Here is a 17,376-nt window from a genome sequence, read left to right as displayed (position 1 = left end):
AAATAACTGGGGACAGTTATTTCCTAGTGATATTTCAGCTGGGCAGGGCAGTTGTCTTACTCCAGTTGTATCTTAGATGCTGTCGTTCTGGGAGGCGAGGGTGTATACCTGATAACGTGATGACCCAGCAGGATTTAGAACCGGTGAGCACCTTCATGGTGACTTACATCACCTGGGAATCTGAGATACAGATGAAAAATATTTACGAACAAGTGAAATGAATGTGCATTGATTGATTCAGTAACTTTTGAAAGGCTTTTTTTTTTTTAAGGCCTGAGGCGTACAGGAAGGCTAAAATGACAGGTGCAAATTGCCAGGGCTTAATTTTGGCAAGTAATAAAAGTAGGTTACATTAAAAAGAAAACACCAGTGGAATATTTTTTCTTCTAAAAGTTTTAGTCAAACAAGAGAAATAATGATACTTGCTGATAATGTTTCCTAGTATACTTGAAAGTAAATTAAAATTAATTTGATCATTATTGTGCTACTTATGTTGTAAGAATATGAGATGACCTGCCGTCGCACTTCAGGAAAAGGGAATTTAGATAAAACTAAACACTTTCTGAATCTGGAAATGAAATAAAAAGTTCAGGCTTACAAGCCAGCGAAGCACCCAGCCATATTCTTCCACCTCTCTTTCATGCTTTATCTAGATTTCACCTACTTTTCTTTTTGGCCTGCTCCATTCTCCACTCATTCCTGATTGATTAGGTCTCTCATTTTTGAGTCTACATCCTAGAGGGATTCAGTCTGTTGACTTGGCCCCTGTTGGGCAGAGTCTTCCCTTCAGGCCATCTCATTGGTTATCAGCTAGCCCAATGTGGCACATGTCCACCCCTGTCCATCTGTGCCCTGTCACTTGCTCAGGCAACAGATGTTTTCTTCAGCAGGATGCTGTAGTCAGAATTTAAGCTAGAAGAGCTGTAGTCCAGACATTTGAGCAGGTTTAATCTGTATATATATGGTTTTTTAAAAATAAATTAAGTGTCCTCCTTTATTGATAGCATCCACCTCATGTATTCCATGTAACCACGTTAATAGTGTATGTTTATCTGACTTTCTGACTGATACGATGCAAGTCTGTACTTCCACTTTTTGGAAACGTGAAACTTGTAATTATTAATACATTGCATATGGTACTTATTAAAAAGGTTTTATTTGTTTATTTGAGAGAGAGAGCACAAGTGAGAGGCAGAAGGAGAAGCAGACTCCCCGCTGATCAGGGAGCCCGATGCAGGGCTCAGTCCCAGGGCCCTGAGAGCATGACCTGAGCCAAAGGCAGACACTTAACCGACTGAGCCACCCAGGCGCCAATGTAGCATATGATTATTAGAATTATATGCATACTGTTCTTTTAAGGTGTATATCAAAGTTTAAAAATTCAGTGATTTGGACATATAAATCATAAATCTTAAGTGAATATTCACTCCTACCTCTTTGTTTTTTATCTGAGTATTTGTGCTTTTGAGTAGTTTGTTTGGTAAAGCTGAAACTATTAGCCTATCATGTTACAGTGTTATACAGATGTTTGAAAGATTTCATGTGTTTTTGAAATAGGTTCTTTGGATTGCCAAACATTTTGTATTTTTTTATTCCTCTATATTTCTTAATGATTACAGATTATTAAATTTAAATATAATAATAAAAGTTCTTAAATATAAAAAAAAGCTTACTAAGAAGGACATTCAGATGATACACAAAGGAAGTTAGTGATGATGGGCATTGCTTTTTCTTGTAGGTTTTTCTTCATTAAATTCCTGTAATGTGCTAATGTGCTTCAAGTGTTGCTTGACACTATTTCTCTAACCACTCCATTTCTCTGTCACTTATTTGAGGCTTTCCTCCTTGTTCACTTGTATTATAGAAATAGACTCTTTATTTGTCTTTCCAGCTCTAGTATCTCTTCCTATTTCGCTGTGTTCTACAGATACTACCAGAAGTATCTTTTAGAAAACAGGTTGCATTATGTCAGGCTTCTAAAGGTCTATTGTTCCCTGTTTTCAATCTTTTTTTTTTTTGAGATTTATTTATTTATTTGAGAGATAGAGAGCACGCGCGCATGTGCGCGAGCAGGGGTGAGAGGCAGAGGAAGAAGGAGAGTGAGAGAAGCAGACTCCCTGCCAACTGGTGAGCCGCCATAGGGTTGATCCCAGGACCCCGAGATCATGACCTGAGCTGAAATCAAGAGTCAGTCGATTAACCGACTGAGCCACCCAGGTGCCCCATATTATTCCCTGTTTTCAAAAGCAATACATTAAACATAACAGTCAAGGTTTTTCATGTTTTAATTTTAGCCTCTCTTTCCAGCTTCATCTCCTACTACTGTTCTTCCCCTTCTCTCTTGTCCCCAGCTAGATTCTCCATTATGGCTGTAACCAAGTATGTTAAAACATGATGTTTACGTTCATCCTTCCATTAGTTTATATATGCTGCTCCTATTCCTTCTGCCTCCTTTTCTACATGATTATCCTAGGTCCAACTTGAATTAATATTTGATCATTTCATCATATATGAAGGCTTTCCATGAGCTAATACCCCTATTTTCCTTCCCCTACCAAAATTAGTTCTATTTAGCAAAACTTGTATTATATGTCATTAGTTTATCTCAGCGATGAAGTAATTATTACATTTTACTAAAGCTGGTTATGCGTCTGTCTCAGTCTGTGTCTCCTGGTAAATGATAAACTCTCTGAGGTCAAGGATCACATCTTTTTCACATTGTTCAGTTCCTGGAAGAGAATTTAGGGAACTTTTTATTGTGCTCAGAATGCAACATTAACACACCTATAGTAATTTATGTGAAACTATATGGAAGAAAACCTGATTTGACTATTACTTATTTAAGTAAATGCTTAGTTCAGAGGAACAACGGGAGGACTCCTTCCTGAAAACTCAAATGGGTTTTAGACAGTTGAGGGATGGCCTGAATGGATTCTGTAATGTCTAGAATGTTGGAGGGTACTGCCTTAAATGCTAGGCTTAAAAAGTTTATGCTTTATTCTGAAAGTAATAGTAAGCAAAATGAATGTGATGATATAGAAAAATTAACCTGACAGGAGACTGGAAAGAGAGATTGAAGAGGGGAAAAATTAGCAGCAGGGAAAGCAGTCAGGAAATTATCCATAATCTAGCCCTGAAATTACAAGGCTCTAAACTGAGTAGGAATGAAAATGAAGGAATGATGCCAGAAACAGGTCAAAAGAAAGATTTAGTGACTGGTGGAGGAGGGGAAAGATACCAAAGATGATTGTGAGGTTTGAAAGAGTTTGAAAACTGGGGAAATTGCTCTATTGTCCAGCATATGGAACCAATTTTGGGGGGGAAGAGAAATTATTCTTTTGAATAAGACGATATTAGAAAATACAGTTAAAATTTCCAATAAGCATTTGTAAATAGAGGACTAGAGATTAAATGTCAGGGAGATCTAATTATACAGAACTGGGAATCATCCTAAGAAGATAACACTGAAGCTGCAGTTAGTGCTGTTTCTTAAACATTAAGGGAAATTATGCCTACTGTCATAAATTTGTGATCTGAATTCTCAGTGCCCCTAATTTGTTGATCTCTGGAAGCACAATTTGTCTTTATAACCATCCGGGCCTATATGCCACTTAGTATAGCTAATTAAGCTCATTTGGCCTTGATAGAGGTCACTGATGCCAAAAGAATTATTTATCAAAAGCTTTATTTCTTCCATTAGGAAAATAACTGATTTCCGAAATACGTTTTAGAACTATAAGTGTATTCTTCCAGTGAATTATTTTCTAACTGAAATGACTCTCTTTTATGTACGGAAGTTGGAGGAAATGTGGACTGGAAGCAGATAGCAAGTATTCAGGAATCCATCGGAGAAACCAGTTCTCAAAGTGTTGTTGTTGCTGTAGATAGGTAAGGTATTCATTTTATTCCCTTTTCAAATGACTACTGTATAATTCTGTAGCATTTAGGTACATTTTGCTCTGTAGTGATTAAAAAAAGAAAAGTTATTGCCAAAATAACTTTCCTTAAATAATATAAGATTATATTGTGATACATGGTGATTTTGATGAAGAAGCCTATTATTTTGCTCTTTAGATCATGGAATATAGGAAGGAGATAAACAGTATGAAAATTTAACTTAAAATAGATATTAGTGAGCTTTAGGGAAACAGTAATCTTGATGAAAAAGAACGTGTTTTATTTTCTTTGTAGGAAACTAATTGCTCTTATTTTCCCCTATATGAAAATGGAGTGTAATCTGTCTTTCAAGTTCTGTTTGATATAAAACTGCATTATGGGTAAATGAAGGATTGCTGGGAATTCTCATTGCAAGCTTCTTTGGAAAGGACTTCAGAGTTTGTATATTATATACATTACCAAATATTCCTCATTTTTAGTTTGTTTTCTAAAAGTGAATCCATACTAAGTGTTCTTTTGAAGATTAGCTTTTTCTAGATGAATGCCCAAATATTTGAAACTTAATATTTTACAACACTGACATTTAAATTTTTTTATTACTTCTAATGAAACTTTCAGAAATATAACACATATATTTTTCTTGGTGCTTGAAGACTTACGCTAATCCAGAATTTTACGTCAGATAAAACTTTTTGCTTTTAAGTACAGACTGAACTATAGAGTGTTCAGTGGCTGCTGACCCTGGAAATATTCCCTACAACTTTTTCTTTGAAAAGAACTCTTAATCTTCACTTGCTAACCTTTTTTTTAATAAGGGAAGGAGGTCATTTGCCTTTTCCTTGTAAAGGCTGAAGAAAGATTGCATATCCTCTTACACCCCCTATATAGCTCGAAGGCTTACCATGTGCTTGACACTTTTCGAAGTACTTTCCAGGTATTACTTATCACTTAATACTTCCAGTAACTTCATGAGATGGGTATTATTATTGTCCTTAATTTATAAATGAGGAAACTGAGACAGAGGGGGCCTAAATAACTTGCTCATCCCCACAAATAATCTTGTCTTGATTATTGTTGCAGGGATGGTTTCATCCGCAAAGAATTTTGAGACGTGGTGCCAGGACATAGACTCAGGCAGCATGTCTCTTGAGCATACACTCTTACCCTCTCCATCTCTGCCTGCATGTCCAACTGGAGAGCAGTGTAGTAATGTCTGCCCTTCTGCTTTCAGGGTAGCTTGTTTCCAAATGATTTTCCTGCCTTGCAAAAAAATCCTCTTCACTCATTATGAGAATCTCCTCAGGCAAGAGTTAACATTTTACCTACTATTTATTTCCATAGTCTATTTTATATGACCATAGCCAGTTCTAATTTATCCATCCATCCACTGTTTGTTGAAGGGAGACATAACACTCATTTGAGTAAATGATATGCGTCTCCATTTTAAGAATTTAACATATTTTAGAGGAGTCTTAACACAAATTCTGTTAGTACTTTGTTGTCTCAAATGCACCATCAGATAACTTCTGCAAACATAAATCCAATGTCCAATTTTATACAAAACCTCAACATTTAAATTTTAGCTTACAATAAAAGCATTAAAAGTTACATCTTTGGTTTACTATAAGATTATATTCTTGTGTGGTGCTTTTCACTTTCTCATTAAAGTTTCTTCTTAATTCCTTTCTCAGTATCTGAGTATATTTTCATATGTAATATTCCGATTCTAAATTCATAAGCTAAGTCAGATAACCTAGGTATTCAAGTCACTAGTGCGAATATTGTTAGGCATCATCCTGGAAAGTTCTGTACTTATCTTTGAACAAGTCATTTTCTTGTCCTTAGGTCTGTTGTTCTGAATAATCTGTTATGACAAGTATAGGAAGTAAACATGAAAAATCAAAGTTTTTTTGTTTGTTTGTTTTTGCTTATTTATAGCTTCTGTTTCTTAAGAGAAAAAAATATATGATTCTATTAAAAGCTACTTTAACTGTGCAGGAATAGATTTTGTCCAAGAATGAGTTACCACTAAAAGTTAAAAAACAGTACCATAGTTCGTTTTTTTATTAATTTTAAGCACACCAGATCTAGCTTTATACTTGGAACATTCTCTCTCCTATCAGAAAATACATGTAGCTCATCTCCAACTGCGTTTGCTTATAAATATCTTCTGATTAGGTCTTAGAAATAAATGTTACCTCTGATATTTTCACTGTGAAAAATTTTTGCATATACGGTAACTTAGTTTGCCTCTGTATTGTGTACAGTTTAAAGTTTATGTGGTCCAGAATCTGCAGGTTTTGTCAACTTTTTTTTTTTTTTTTTGGTATTGTTGCATTGCTTTTCATTTGTGGCTGAAGCGGTAATCTGTCATTTTGTTTTCCTGCTCATGGTTTTCAGGACATGTCTTTTAATATTAACACAAGATTCTCGTGCATCTGTCCTTTGCTTTTCATATAAGGAATGTAGAATCCATTTCATAGACTTTTTGTGAAACATAGCTCTGTTCTCTTGCCTTAGTTTACGAAGGCTTAACTTTAAATGCCTCCACAGACTGCTATGCTCTATGGATCCAGTCTAACCACTGGATTAAATGGAGCCTTTACTATTCTATTTTTCCCCCTAGATGATGTTCTCAGCCAGATCTTTGAATTATTATTTTGTTCTACTGACAAGAGCAATAGAGGAAATCTTAAAATATTCCTTTAGCAGATCAGAGTCTGAGTCATCATGTTGTCAGTTTTTAGGCTTTTCCTTGTCTTGTATTTGTTACTCATTGCCACTACACATGGACAGACTTTCAAGGGCACTGAGGTTAAAAAATCATGATATACTCACAACATGGATATAGTGGACATAGTAGGAAAAAAAACAGAATATATTTTAAATGTTCATGTTTTGCTCAGGTGAGTGTGAGGCAGTATATCAAGTAGTTAAGAGGGTGGACTGTGGAGTGCCCAGCCTGGTTTGATCTTGGCTGTAGCACTTACTAGTTCAGTGACTTTGAGGGGGTTATTAAATATCTTTGTGCCTCAGTTGCTAAGTTTATAAAATTAGAAGTAAACTAGTCCCTACTTCACAGGCTATTTGTGATTATAAAGTGAGTGGTTATATTCTAAAACACCTAGAATAGCACCTACTTTGTAATTGTTGGTAACTATTACTGTTACTCTGATAACTTTTTCTTTCTTTTTTTTTTTTTTTTTTAAGATTATTTGAGAGAGAGAGAGAGAGGGTGAGCAGGGGGGAGGGACAGAGGGAGAGAGCATCCCAAGCAGACTCCACAGTAAGCACAGAGCCCGGACACGGGACTCAGTCTCATGACACTGAGATCACGACTTGAGCTGAAACCAAGAGCTGGTCGCTTAACCAGTGGAGCCACCGAGACACCCCAGATTACTTCTGTTTCTAAACTTAATATTTGACCTGCTTCTGCCTTTAAGGTTACCTCTTTGCTATGCAAATCCTATGGTACACAGTGTAAATTGAGGAATATCAGTTCACCCTGGAAGGCACATCAAGCCCTTGGTTACAAACCCAGAGCATCGGTAAAAATGCAGACTTTAAAAGAGGACTAATAGGTTCATGACGAAATCTGTTACGAAACTTTGAAACAAAGAAAAAGCTCAGTGGAGAAAGCTGGGCAAAGCTGGACAACGCAGCTGAACTCTAAATATTTGAATTTTCCAAGGAAAGTTATTTAGCCACTTCTTGGTTAAACTATTAGAGATTATTTGCAAGCTTCTGTTGCTTGTAATTTAACATAAATGAGCTTTCCAATCAAGTGTATGTTACTTGTAAAAACAAAGTAGAATTTTTTATCTTAAGAACATGTTTAATGCTAGTAGATAATCAGGAAAAATTGAAAAAAATCTTCTGTTTGGTACTGTGCCAGTTATGTTAGTTTTACAAATTAATATTTTCCTTATCCTTAGAGTCTCATGTTGATATAGTGTTTGTAAGCTTACTAATAAAATTACAACAATATATTCTTACTCTGTTGTATTATCTAATGCAAAGGAGGGAGGGAGGAACATCCAAACTACTTGTTATGAAATGATATGTTAAAACATTCATTTGACTACCTGATTTTTTGTTCCCTTAAACCAGATTTAAAGTAGCAAGTACCTCAGGCTACTTACTTTTGAATTGATGTAACAGAAGTAAGACTTTATAAGTTTTTGAATTATGTTTCTTTTCTTTAGAATATTTACAGGGTCAACAAGGCTAGATGGAAATGCTATTGGTAAGTATGTACATTTATTTCACTTATAAATTGGGTTTTTGGCTAAAAGACTTGAAAGTTAAGCTAAAAAAATGTAAATCTATTTATGTTATAGTGGATTTTGTCCGTTGGCTCTGTGCCGTGTCTATGGATGAATTACTTTCCACTACACATCCAAGAATGTTTAGTCTACAAAAAATAGTAGAAATATCATATTACAACATGGGAAGAATAAGATTGCAGTGGTCTCGTATTTGGGAAGTTATTGGCGATCATTTTAATAAGGTATTTGAATAATTGTACGATTTGCTTACATTTGTAATGTTTTTTGTTTAAAATTCCTTATACTCTAATTGAGACGTTTTTCCTTTTTTAGCTTTTTAAATTACATTTTTGTAATTAAAATTAGAAAACCCTTTGAATCCCATTTTTGTTTTTTTGTTTTTTTAAGAAGTGATTGCTGTAGGTTTTAAGAATTTAGTTAAAATATGTTTTTGTTGTTGAGAAATAGTTAGTACACCTAGTGTCTTTGTGGAGAACTTTAGGATTTACTTATCTATGCTATTAGTCATATATTTTTTCTAAAACAAAAACGAAGAAATAAATTTTCACTGCTGACATTAGCACCCTATATTTCTCTTGCCATTGCAGGTTGGCTGTAATCCTAATGAAGATGTAGCTATTTTTGCAGTAGACTCCTTGAGGCAATTGTCAATGAAGTTTTTAGAGAAAGGGGAGCTTGCTAATTTCAGATTCCAGAAGGATTTCTTAAGACCATTTGAACATATAATGAAACGGAACAGGTATTATATTTGTTGAATTGCTTAATATCAGAAAAATACCTTATTATTTTCCACAGCAGGGGGAAAACAGAAGAAAGGAAAAAAAAACTGATGGGTTTTATGTATATGCATATCCAAGCAATTATATTAATATTTTAGGTCTCCAACAATTCGAGATATGGTTGTACGGTGTATAGCACAAATGGTTAATTCTCAAGCTGCTAACATTCGGTCTGGATGGAAGAACATTTTCTCTGTGTTTCATCTAGCTGCATCCGATCAAGATGAAAGCATAGTAGAACTTGCATTCCAAACAACAGGGCACATCGTCAGTGAGTATTCTTCTGCCTGTGTTCAAGTTTAAAAAAACAAAAACAAAAACAAAACAAAACTTTAATTTGTTCAGAAGATAATACAAATGTCATGGGCCTATTCTGGGTTTTAAGTTTACTAAGTTTTGCCTGTAGAAACAGAGGACTAATGACAATAATATTGTTACTACGTTATTATAGTTAACATTTATTGAATGTTTACCATATGGCAAGAACAGTAAGCACATTGAGTGTGTTTCCTTCTGTCTTTACAACAACTTTATGAGATAAGTATCTTCAGGAAACTCAGGCCCAGTGAGATTAAGTGACCTGCATAAGGTGCATGATGGAGTTGTTGGGATTCAAAGCCAGGGAGAGGTTTTTGACCGCTCCATTACACAGCCTCCTTTGACTATAAGGGAGAAGTAAATACTGAGGATGTAAGTTAAGCCTGTCTGAAAGATGATAATGATGACCATCATCATTTTTCATAGATTAAGAGACTGAAATACAGATAGGTTGAATGTAATTTTGTATATTCAACTCAACAGCTACTGATTCAGTACCTAACTGTGTACTGTCACTATATTACGTGCTTGGTTTATTGTGCAAAGAAAACACAGACCTCTGTCCCTCTCCCCACTACTCAAGACAGTTAAGTAAGCAGTAATGACAGATACGAAGCCCTGTCTGTTAGACATCAAAACCCTTCACCTTTAAGTATGCTTTACAACCGGGGGTTGGTGGTTTTTGGTGCAGTTAAGAATAATTGAAATTATAATTACTTTGATATATTTTCCACCCTTTTAGCTCTTGTGTTTGAAAAACACTTTCCAGCGACCATTGATTCTTTCCAGGATGCAGTGAAGTGTTTGTCTGAATTTGCGTGCAATGCAGCTTTCCCAGACACAAGTATGGAAGCAATTCGACTTATTCGCCATTGTGCAAAATATGTGTCTGATAGACCTCAGGTATAGCATCATTTAGTAAACAAAATTTTGCTGGGTATTTATTTCCAGTCTGAGATCAAAGTTTATTTGGGAATTGAGGGGATATGAAGCACTTATTTTTCAGTAAACCCCAAAATGATCTGAGCTTCATTCTGACTTAAGTGATTAGTAATGATAGCTATCATTTATTAAAGGTGTCAGGGGTTTGTTTTTCCAAGTGTAATGATAGCTGTCATTTACTAAAGATGTTAAGTGTTTTTCTGAGTATTTCACATGTATTAACTTGTTTAATGTTCTTAACTTTATGGGATAGGTAGTGTTATAGCCCCATTAGAGGTAAGGATTCTGAGGCACAAAGAAGTTAAAAAATGTGTCCATGGTTGCAGGGCTAGTAAAGGAGACCTAGGGTTTGAACCAATCCTGTGTTTTTTAGCCATTAGCCCATACTGTTTAATGCATGTGGTGCTGTGGAGTACTGAAGTTGACTGTCTGGATGAGTGTGGACTTAAGCACTGAAGTAAAAAGGTGAATTGGCAACTTGGCTGCCAACCTTAACTTGTGTATCTGAATCTCTCTCTGTAACTGTCATCAAGAGAAGTGACGCATTATAGATTTGGTAGTAAGATTTTTTACTACATACTAATGTGGACCTATGGGGTGCTTAGTACTTTTTACATACATTGACTCATTTGACCTTCACACTTCCCAGGGCGGCTGATAAGGTTGCATGTGTCATAACCAGGGAAATGATAAAAATGGAAGCCTGACTTAACCTGGCAAATAGAATAATACAGAAAAGCTGATGACAGAGTTGAAACTGAAACCAACCTCGGGATTTTAGTGCAGTGCTCTTCATAGGCAGTTATAATCTCCATCTTTCTATAAATTGTTGTTTATCAAATTGCTCACTTTCGATTTGTAAAGCATTTAAAAAAATTTTTTTGAGAAATAATATACAGGTGTTATGTTTTGCCTTAAGTATGTCTACCTTTCTTCTTGAAGGCTTTCAAGGAGTACACAAGCGATGATATGAATGTGGCGCCTGAAGACAGGGTTTGGGTGAGAGGATGGTTCCCAATTCTCTTTGAGTTATCCTGTATCATCAATAGATGCAAATTAGATGTAAGAACCAGGTAACAATCAGTGTTTGTAACTACAATTTTGAAAGGCTCACTCTGACTTCAGTTAACTTTTCTTACGTGAACATAAGTTCAGTAGTGGAAGGCCATATGTTCATAAGTCATGTGTTTTATCAAATTCAGTAATTATTTGATAGGTGGATTTTAAAATGTTAAATGGAGCAACAGTAAAAATGGAAATACTACTTTTCCTTCAGATTTTAGTCTAGCATACTACTTTGAGTTTTAGCCTCTATGTTAATTTAATAGTTTACACATTCTGTCTTTCATACATTTGTTTCCAATTAAAAATTGAAGTTAGTGGCAAAATTTATTTTATTTCCTGATGAATGCTAGAAGAATTTCTCAGTGCACATCGTTGGTGAACTCTAGACTAAAGAACCATTTCTCTTTGAAGACTGGTCAGTAACACAGTTTTGAATCATGTAGGTCTATTAAAAAAGAAGTAAGCTCTTTCAAAAGTATATTCTCAATAAAAGATCTATATGAACGTCTAGTCCATTTGTAAAGAAACTGTTATGGATATAATGTAACTGGGTAAGCATTCGATACACACTTCTTAAATGTTAACAGCTCATGTCAATCCCATAGTAAAAATTTTATCCTACATTTTTTACAACCAAATTGAAATGACTAGTTTGTGTATCCTGTTACCTGTCAACAAGTGCTTGAGGCAGCATGAGTTCAATTACATGTTTAAATGAAATCTGTCTTTTATGTATTCCATCTTCTTTTTAGGGAGAATCATTAGTCATTTGGGCAGTTAACTTTGTTGAATTTTTTTTTAATTGGAAAAGTAGTATATACTTGTAACATATCAGTGATAGAACTATAATGAAGGAGTGACTCTCTCCTTCCTCCCCTTATGCCACAACCACCCTCATCCCCATCCAAGGTAGAATTTGATATATATCCTAAGAAATTTCATTTTTATTTGTTACAACAAATTTTTATAAAATGAGGTAAGTAATCCAAAATAGGACTTAACCCTTGGGAATTTGTCATAGAATTTAGTAATCACAAGAACAGTATACAGAATTTTAGATATTGAGAATTGTTTGGCAGTGCACCTGTTAGGAACTTGATAAAATTCAAGGTAGTTCCTGATTCATGTAAACTAACTTACTGAGATTTACAACTTTGAATTGTCCAGCCATGTCATTGAAGCAGCTAACATATGACAGACACATCGTATAAACACGGCACCCCCTCCCAGCCCTTGTTTCTTTGTAGAAATTTGAGGGACCTTCCTGCTTTCTTAGTTTTTGAGCTTGTCCTTGTCTAGGACTGTCCTGCTTTCCTTCTTGCCATATCCCATGTTCGGATTATGGATGAGTTCTAGTTGTTAAAGAGAAGAGATAATATGTATTCTAGTTAATAAAGGAGAAGAAAAATATGAGTAAGCTTTGTTCAGTAATGGCTTTTTCTTACTTCATTCCAGGATTTGTAAGGGCTGATATTTAGATTACATTTTAAAAAATGTTCATACCATGATTTGTATAACAGGTTAATTACACAGTACTTTCACATGTGTTCTCATTTGATTGCCTCAAAATTCTGTAGGTTTAGGGTTGGTTAATTAACCTAGGGTCTCACATACTCTTTTTCCCTGTACCAGCAACTTAAATATTGCTTTCAAAAAGATTTCTTGAGCAGTGAAAATTCTCAGAAACCTCTGTAGCTCTGTGTTTGCTTTGTGGGCCTGGAAGAAACAGGATTCCCACATCCCCTTACCCCTAGCTGTGGGAGTTAGCATCCCATTCCTTAGAGTGGAAGAAATGGATTTCAAGCCCAGGAGATGGAGGAAGAGGGAGCCTTGTTCCATTTAGGGGAAACATGAATTCCAACAGGCTTCTCTCAAAGAAGAGAGTATGTTTCTTCCACAAATTTCTTACTGCGGTTCCTTTACTTTTCATTGTACACATTAGGTGTCTTATGGATCACATAAACTGCTGTGAACTTGCTGTAGGGCCAAATGTAGTTTACACGTTTTTTAACAAATATTTAGTTAGAACCTGCAATGTGCCAAACATATATTAAGCCCAGAGGTAGCATAGGAGCAAATGAGCTGGACTGTGAACCGTTCCTTATGGAGTCTCTCAAATAACATTTTTTTCTGGCTTACCATCAGACTGTTTAGAAATATAAACCTTTTTCTAAATGGAAAGATACCTATTTTGCTAGAAGAAAGTAACATATAGAGAAAAGATCAAGCTTTTTAATGGTTACATGAAGGGATTATTATTTAGAGGAAGCTAATTAGGAATCAGGAAGGCAATATTGAGTTTTAATTTTAACACTTATTCAAAAGACAGTGAATGTGCTGCTAAGCATTTTATTTGTTCAGTAAATACTTACTGTGTTACTCCTGGGTGACAAGAATTGCTCTGTCCCTGGAATATAGTAGGAAACAAACTGCTCACATGAATGTCTTAGTGGATCAGTTTTATAAATCCTTTTGTTCAGGGATACTCTATGAACAATTAAAGTGTTAGCTAAAAAGTCCTATAACTCTTTGAAAAAGATTTCCCAGAAATTTTATGATGATCATTCACAATCTTTAATTTCATTTACAATCTTTTTTTTAATGTTTTTTATTATATTATGTTAGTCACCATACAGTACATCCCTGGTTTTTGATGTAAAGTTCGATGATTCATCCAAGCCTCACTCAAAAGAATAGAAAAATCTAAAATGCAGTTTTTATATTCTCACCTCAAGAAGCTGGAACAGCAACAGAGGGACAGGCCTAATCCATGCACGAGGAAGCAGTTGACCAAGATTAGAGCAGAAATCAATGAATTAGAAACCAGGAGTACAGTAGAGCAGATCAACAGAACTAGAAGCTGGTTCATTTACAATCTTGAAATGCTAGAATGATGGGATGGGAGTGGAAGAAAAATGAAATAAAACATTTTAAGGCCATGGCCTTTGGAATTTTTTCCTATATGATGCCTCCCAAAGAAACCTGTTTTACTGTGGAAATTTCTTAAAACTGAATATCTTGTGTTAGTTTAAAACCAGTTTTAAACTTTTTTAGTAGCTTTACGACCTCTAAAAACTATATTAAGAGGGGATTCTGATGTGGCATACTTTTTTGTATTATAGCTTTCCACTTGTCTTTTATCATTTTAGGGGTTTAACAGTAATGTTCGAGATAATGAAAACTTATGGCCACACTTATGAAAAACACTGGTGGCAGGATTTATTTAGAATTGTTTTCAGAATCTTTGACAACATGAAATTGCCAGAACAGCAGACAGAGGTAAGAGAAAAAGTTAAAATGTTCTGAATATTTTCCCTAATACAGTAGGGAAATCAAGTCATTGATCAATTAATAGATCAAATCAGGTACCTGGAAAAGAAAAAAAGTTCCTACAGGGTTTTTCATTATAATAAAAAGTATGTCTTCATAAAGAACGAACACTGTTTGGGGGAGAACTGAGTTAATGAATTGGTTGTTTTCATTGTTTTTGTTGAACTTCCAGTTTCTTTCCTCATTTTAACATTGCCACAACTACAGACACCAGAAGCTTTCTTTGGTATTCATAGTGACTTACTCTGAAGTGAGTCAAGAATACATAGTAATAAGTTTCATTTATTTTATTTCATTGTCTTTTACTACAAACTAATATGCATCTCAGTAAATGCAGGGAGAGAGCCTCAAGTTTTCTTGTTTTGTCCCATACAGCTATATTAAATGCAAACATTAGGGACTCTCTGACCTGCACGAAGTTTTACTTTAGATCTGTGATTTTTAAATCTACAGGTAGACTCTTACCAAAAACATCTGATTAAGTAGACATATGTATATGCACTGGCACAAAACTGTATATGAAAATTATCAGCTAGTCCAGATTAGTCCTTTATGTACTTGAGAAAAATAAATTATTTACACTTACTTTGTATGGCCCTGTTCACCATTTATGGTATTTTCAAGTAACTATACTTCATGAAAGTTTTATTTTAAATTTATGCTAAACCTACTTGGATAAATTCTTATTTCCTTCCTCTTTATTTCTCTTTTACATTCTGTGATATTATGGAACAAGGCCAGCTGTTGATATTCGTGCGTATTGTTTGAGAAGAGTCATAATGTTAGTAGCAAGGCAATTCAGTGATACTTTTTTAAAATCAAAAATAATGCAAAAAATAGTTAAATTATTTTCTACATAAATTGTTACGGAATAATGGAGAAAAAATAGATCTCAGATACTGGGTCAAGGTGAATATAATATTCTAGAGGGAAGTAAGTACTCTGAAAGGAACATGGACAGGCTTAGCTTTTAAATATGCAAACATATTTCTTCTTTAATTCTGGTTGTTGATGAATGGTCTGACCTTCTTTTAATGACTTTTTTCCCATAGAAAGCTGAATGGATGACTACGACTTGTAATCATGCACTTTATGCGATCTGTGATGTATTCACCCAGTATTTAGAAGTACTCAGTGATGTACTTTTGGATGATATTTTTGCCCAGCTATACTGGTGTGTGCAGCAAGGTAGGTCTATAGCAAATAGTGACACAAATGTCAAATGTGGCCCTGGCAATACATAAATGAATTGCTCTTTTCTTTTCCAGACAATGAGCAGTTAGCACGATCTGGTACAAACTGCTTAGAGAATGTTGTTATTCTGAATGGTGAGAAATTTACCTTAGAAATCTGGGATAAAACTTGTAACTGCACACTGGATATCTTCAAAACCACAATCCCACATGCGTAAGAAGATTTTACTCAACTTTATATTCGTATGTTGAAAAATAGACAAAAAGTTTGATAGTAACTTGTGATTTTTTTTTTAACAGAAATTCTTTTAAAAATACCTGAATGTTCCATGAATTTGTATTTATTGCAAATCAGTCTCCTATAAACCATAACAAATACTTCAATTAAATTCTTTATAAACCAGACACTTCAGTCTGATTCGTCATATGGTCATTGGTCATAGTAAAGTGATTCTACTTTAATAGGGTTTTATTTATCCAGATTAAAGCAAGCAGTGGTTTTGAATTTTAAAAAAGCAACAAAAATACTAAACATGTATTTCAGTTACTGTAGATTTAATAATCTAAGGAAAATTTATTTGCAAATATATTTTGAAGTTCATTGTCATCATCTAATGAATTCGGAATTGAATTGTAGTGAAGGAGTTTTTATCAGTGGAGAAACTAAGACATAGTCTCACTAAATGACTAAAAGCATCCCTATTATTTATAGGACATACTTGAATTTACTTCCAGCTCAACCTTTGGGGCTCTCAGACCTACACAAAATTTTACTTTAGATTTACAATTTTTAAATCTACTTAATAAGATGTTTTAAATCTTACTTAAAACATCCTAAGTAGATACATGTGTATGTACTGGCATAAAACGATGTATGAAAACTAGGAGTTCAGGGGCGCCTGGGTAGCGCAGTCGTTAAGCGTCTGCCTTTGGCTCAGGGCGTGATCCTGGCGTTCCGGGATCGAGTCCCACATCGGGCTCCTCCGCTGGGAGCCTGCTTCTTCCTCTCCCACTCCCCTGCTGCGTTCTCTCTCGCTGGCTGTCTCTCTGTCACATGGATAGATAAAATCTTTTAAAAAAAAAAAAAAAAGAAAACTAGGAGTTCAGTTTTTCATCAAGCGTCATAAACTTCTTCTTGACATGAGTGAAAGATGTTTGCACTGATATGATCCCCTTGTAAGTAGCTAATAGGACATTGGAAGTCAAACAAAAGGGCCACACACCTCTAGGAAAGCAGTCTCTAGGTGGGTCTATACTAAAAGGACAAATATTGGCCAACTGTTCTTATTTTTTGTGCACATTTTGTTGGAACAATGTACTTGACAAATGATCCATTTTGTCAGAGTTTATCTGTAGCCCTTATATCAAAAGACAGTATGAATATTTGCCTAGCTGTTGTCCCTGTGAAGTCTTAACAAAAACCAGCCGGGCTGAACATTCTTTTTTTGTTTTAAGAACTGCCTCTGTTTTAATTTTTGAATTACAAATTCAGGTTAAGATACATGATCTTAAAGATCATCTAATAAGCATTTCTTAATAGAAAATAACTGTACCAGAGTTCTT

General features: G+C 34.8%; 1 protein-coding gene across 4 annotated transcripts in view; it reads left to right on the top strand.

The window, feature by feature from the left end:
• Positions 1-17,376, top strand: part of ARFGEF1 (ADP ribosylation factor guanine nucleotide exchange factor 1) — a 155,344-nt gene that overhangs the window by 119,171 nt on the left and 18,797 nt on the right. For all 4 annotated transcript variants that reach the window (XM_026495932.4, XM_057308132.1, XM_057308133.1 and 1 more), the window contains 10 exons: positions 3,798-3,888; positions 8,103-8,143; positions 8,238-8,407; positions 8,774-8,925; positions 9,064-9,236; positions 10,026-10,186; positions 11,168-11,298; positions 14,440-14,569; positions 15,673-15,808; positions 15,889-16,027. In XM_026495932.4, the coding sequence (XP_026351717.2) occupies positions 3,798-3,888; positions 8,103-8,143; positions 8,238-8,407; positions 8,774-8,925; positions 9,064-9,236; positions 10,026-10,186; positions 11,168-11,298; positions 14,440-14,569; positions 15,673-15,808; positions 15,889-16,027 (1,324 nt within the window). The remainder of the gene's footprint in view (positions 1-3,797; positions 3,889-8,102; positions 8,144-8,237; positions 8,408-8,773; positions 8,926-9,063; positions 9,237-10,025; positions 10,187-11,167; positions 11,299-14,439; positions 14,570-15,672; positions 15,809-15,888; positions 16,028-17,376) is intronic.

The sequence above is a fragment of the Ursus arctos genome, unplaced genomic scaffold, assembly GCF_023065955.2.
Source record: "Ursus arctos isolate Adak ecotype North America unplaced genomic scaffold, UrsArc2.0 scaffold_6, whole genome shotgun sequence".
In the NCBI taxonomy this organism is placed as follows: Eukaryota; Metazoa; Chordata; class Mammalia; order Carnivora; family Ursidae; genus Ursus; species Ursus arctos.
This window is presented reverse-complemented; position numbering and strand designations above follow the sequence as displayed.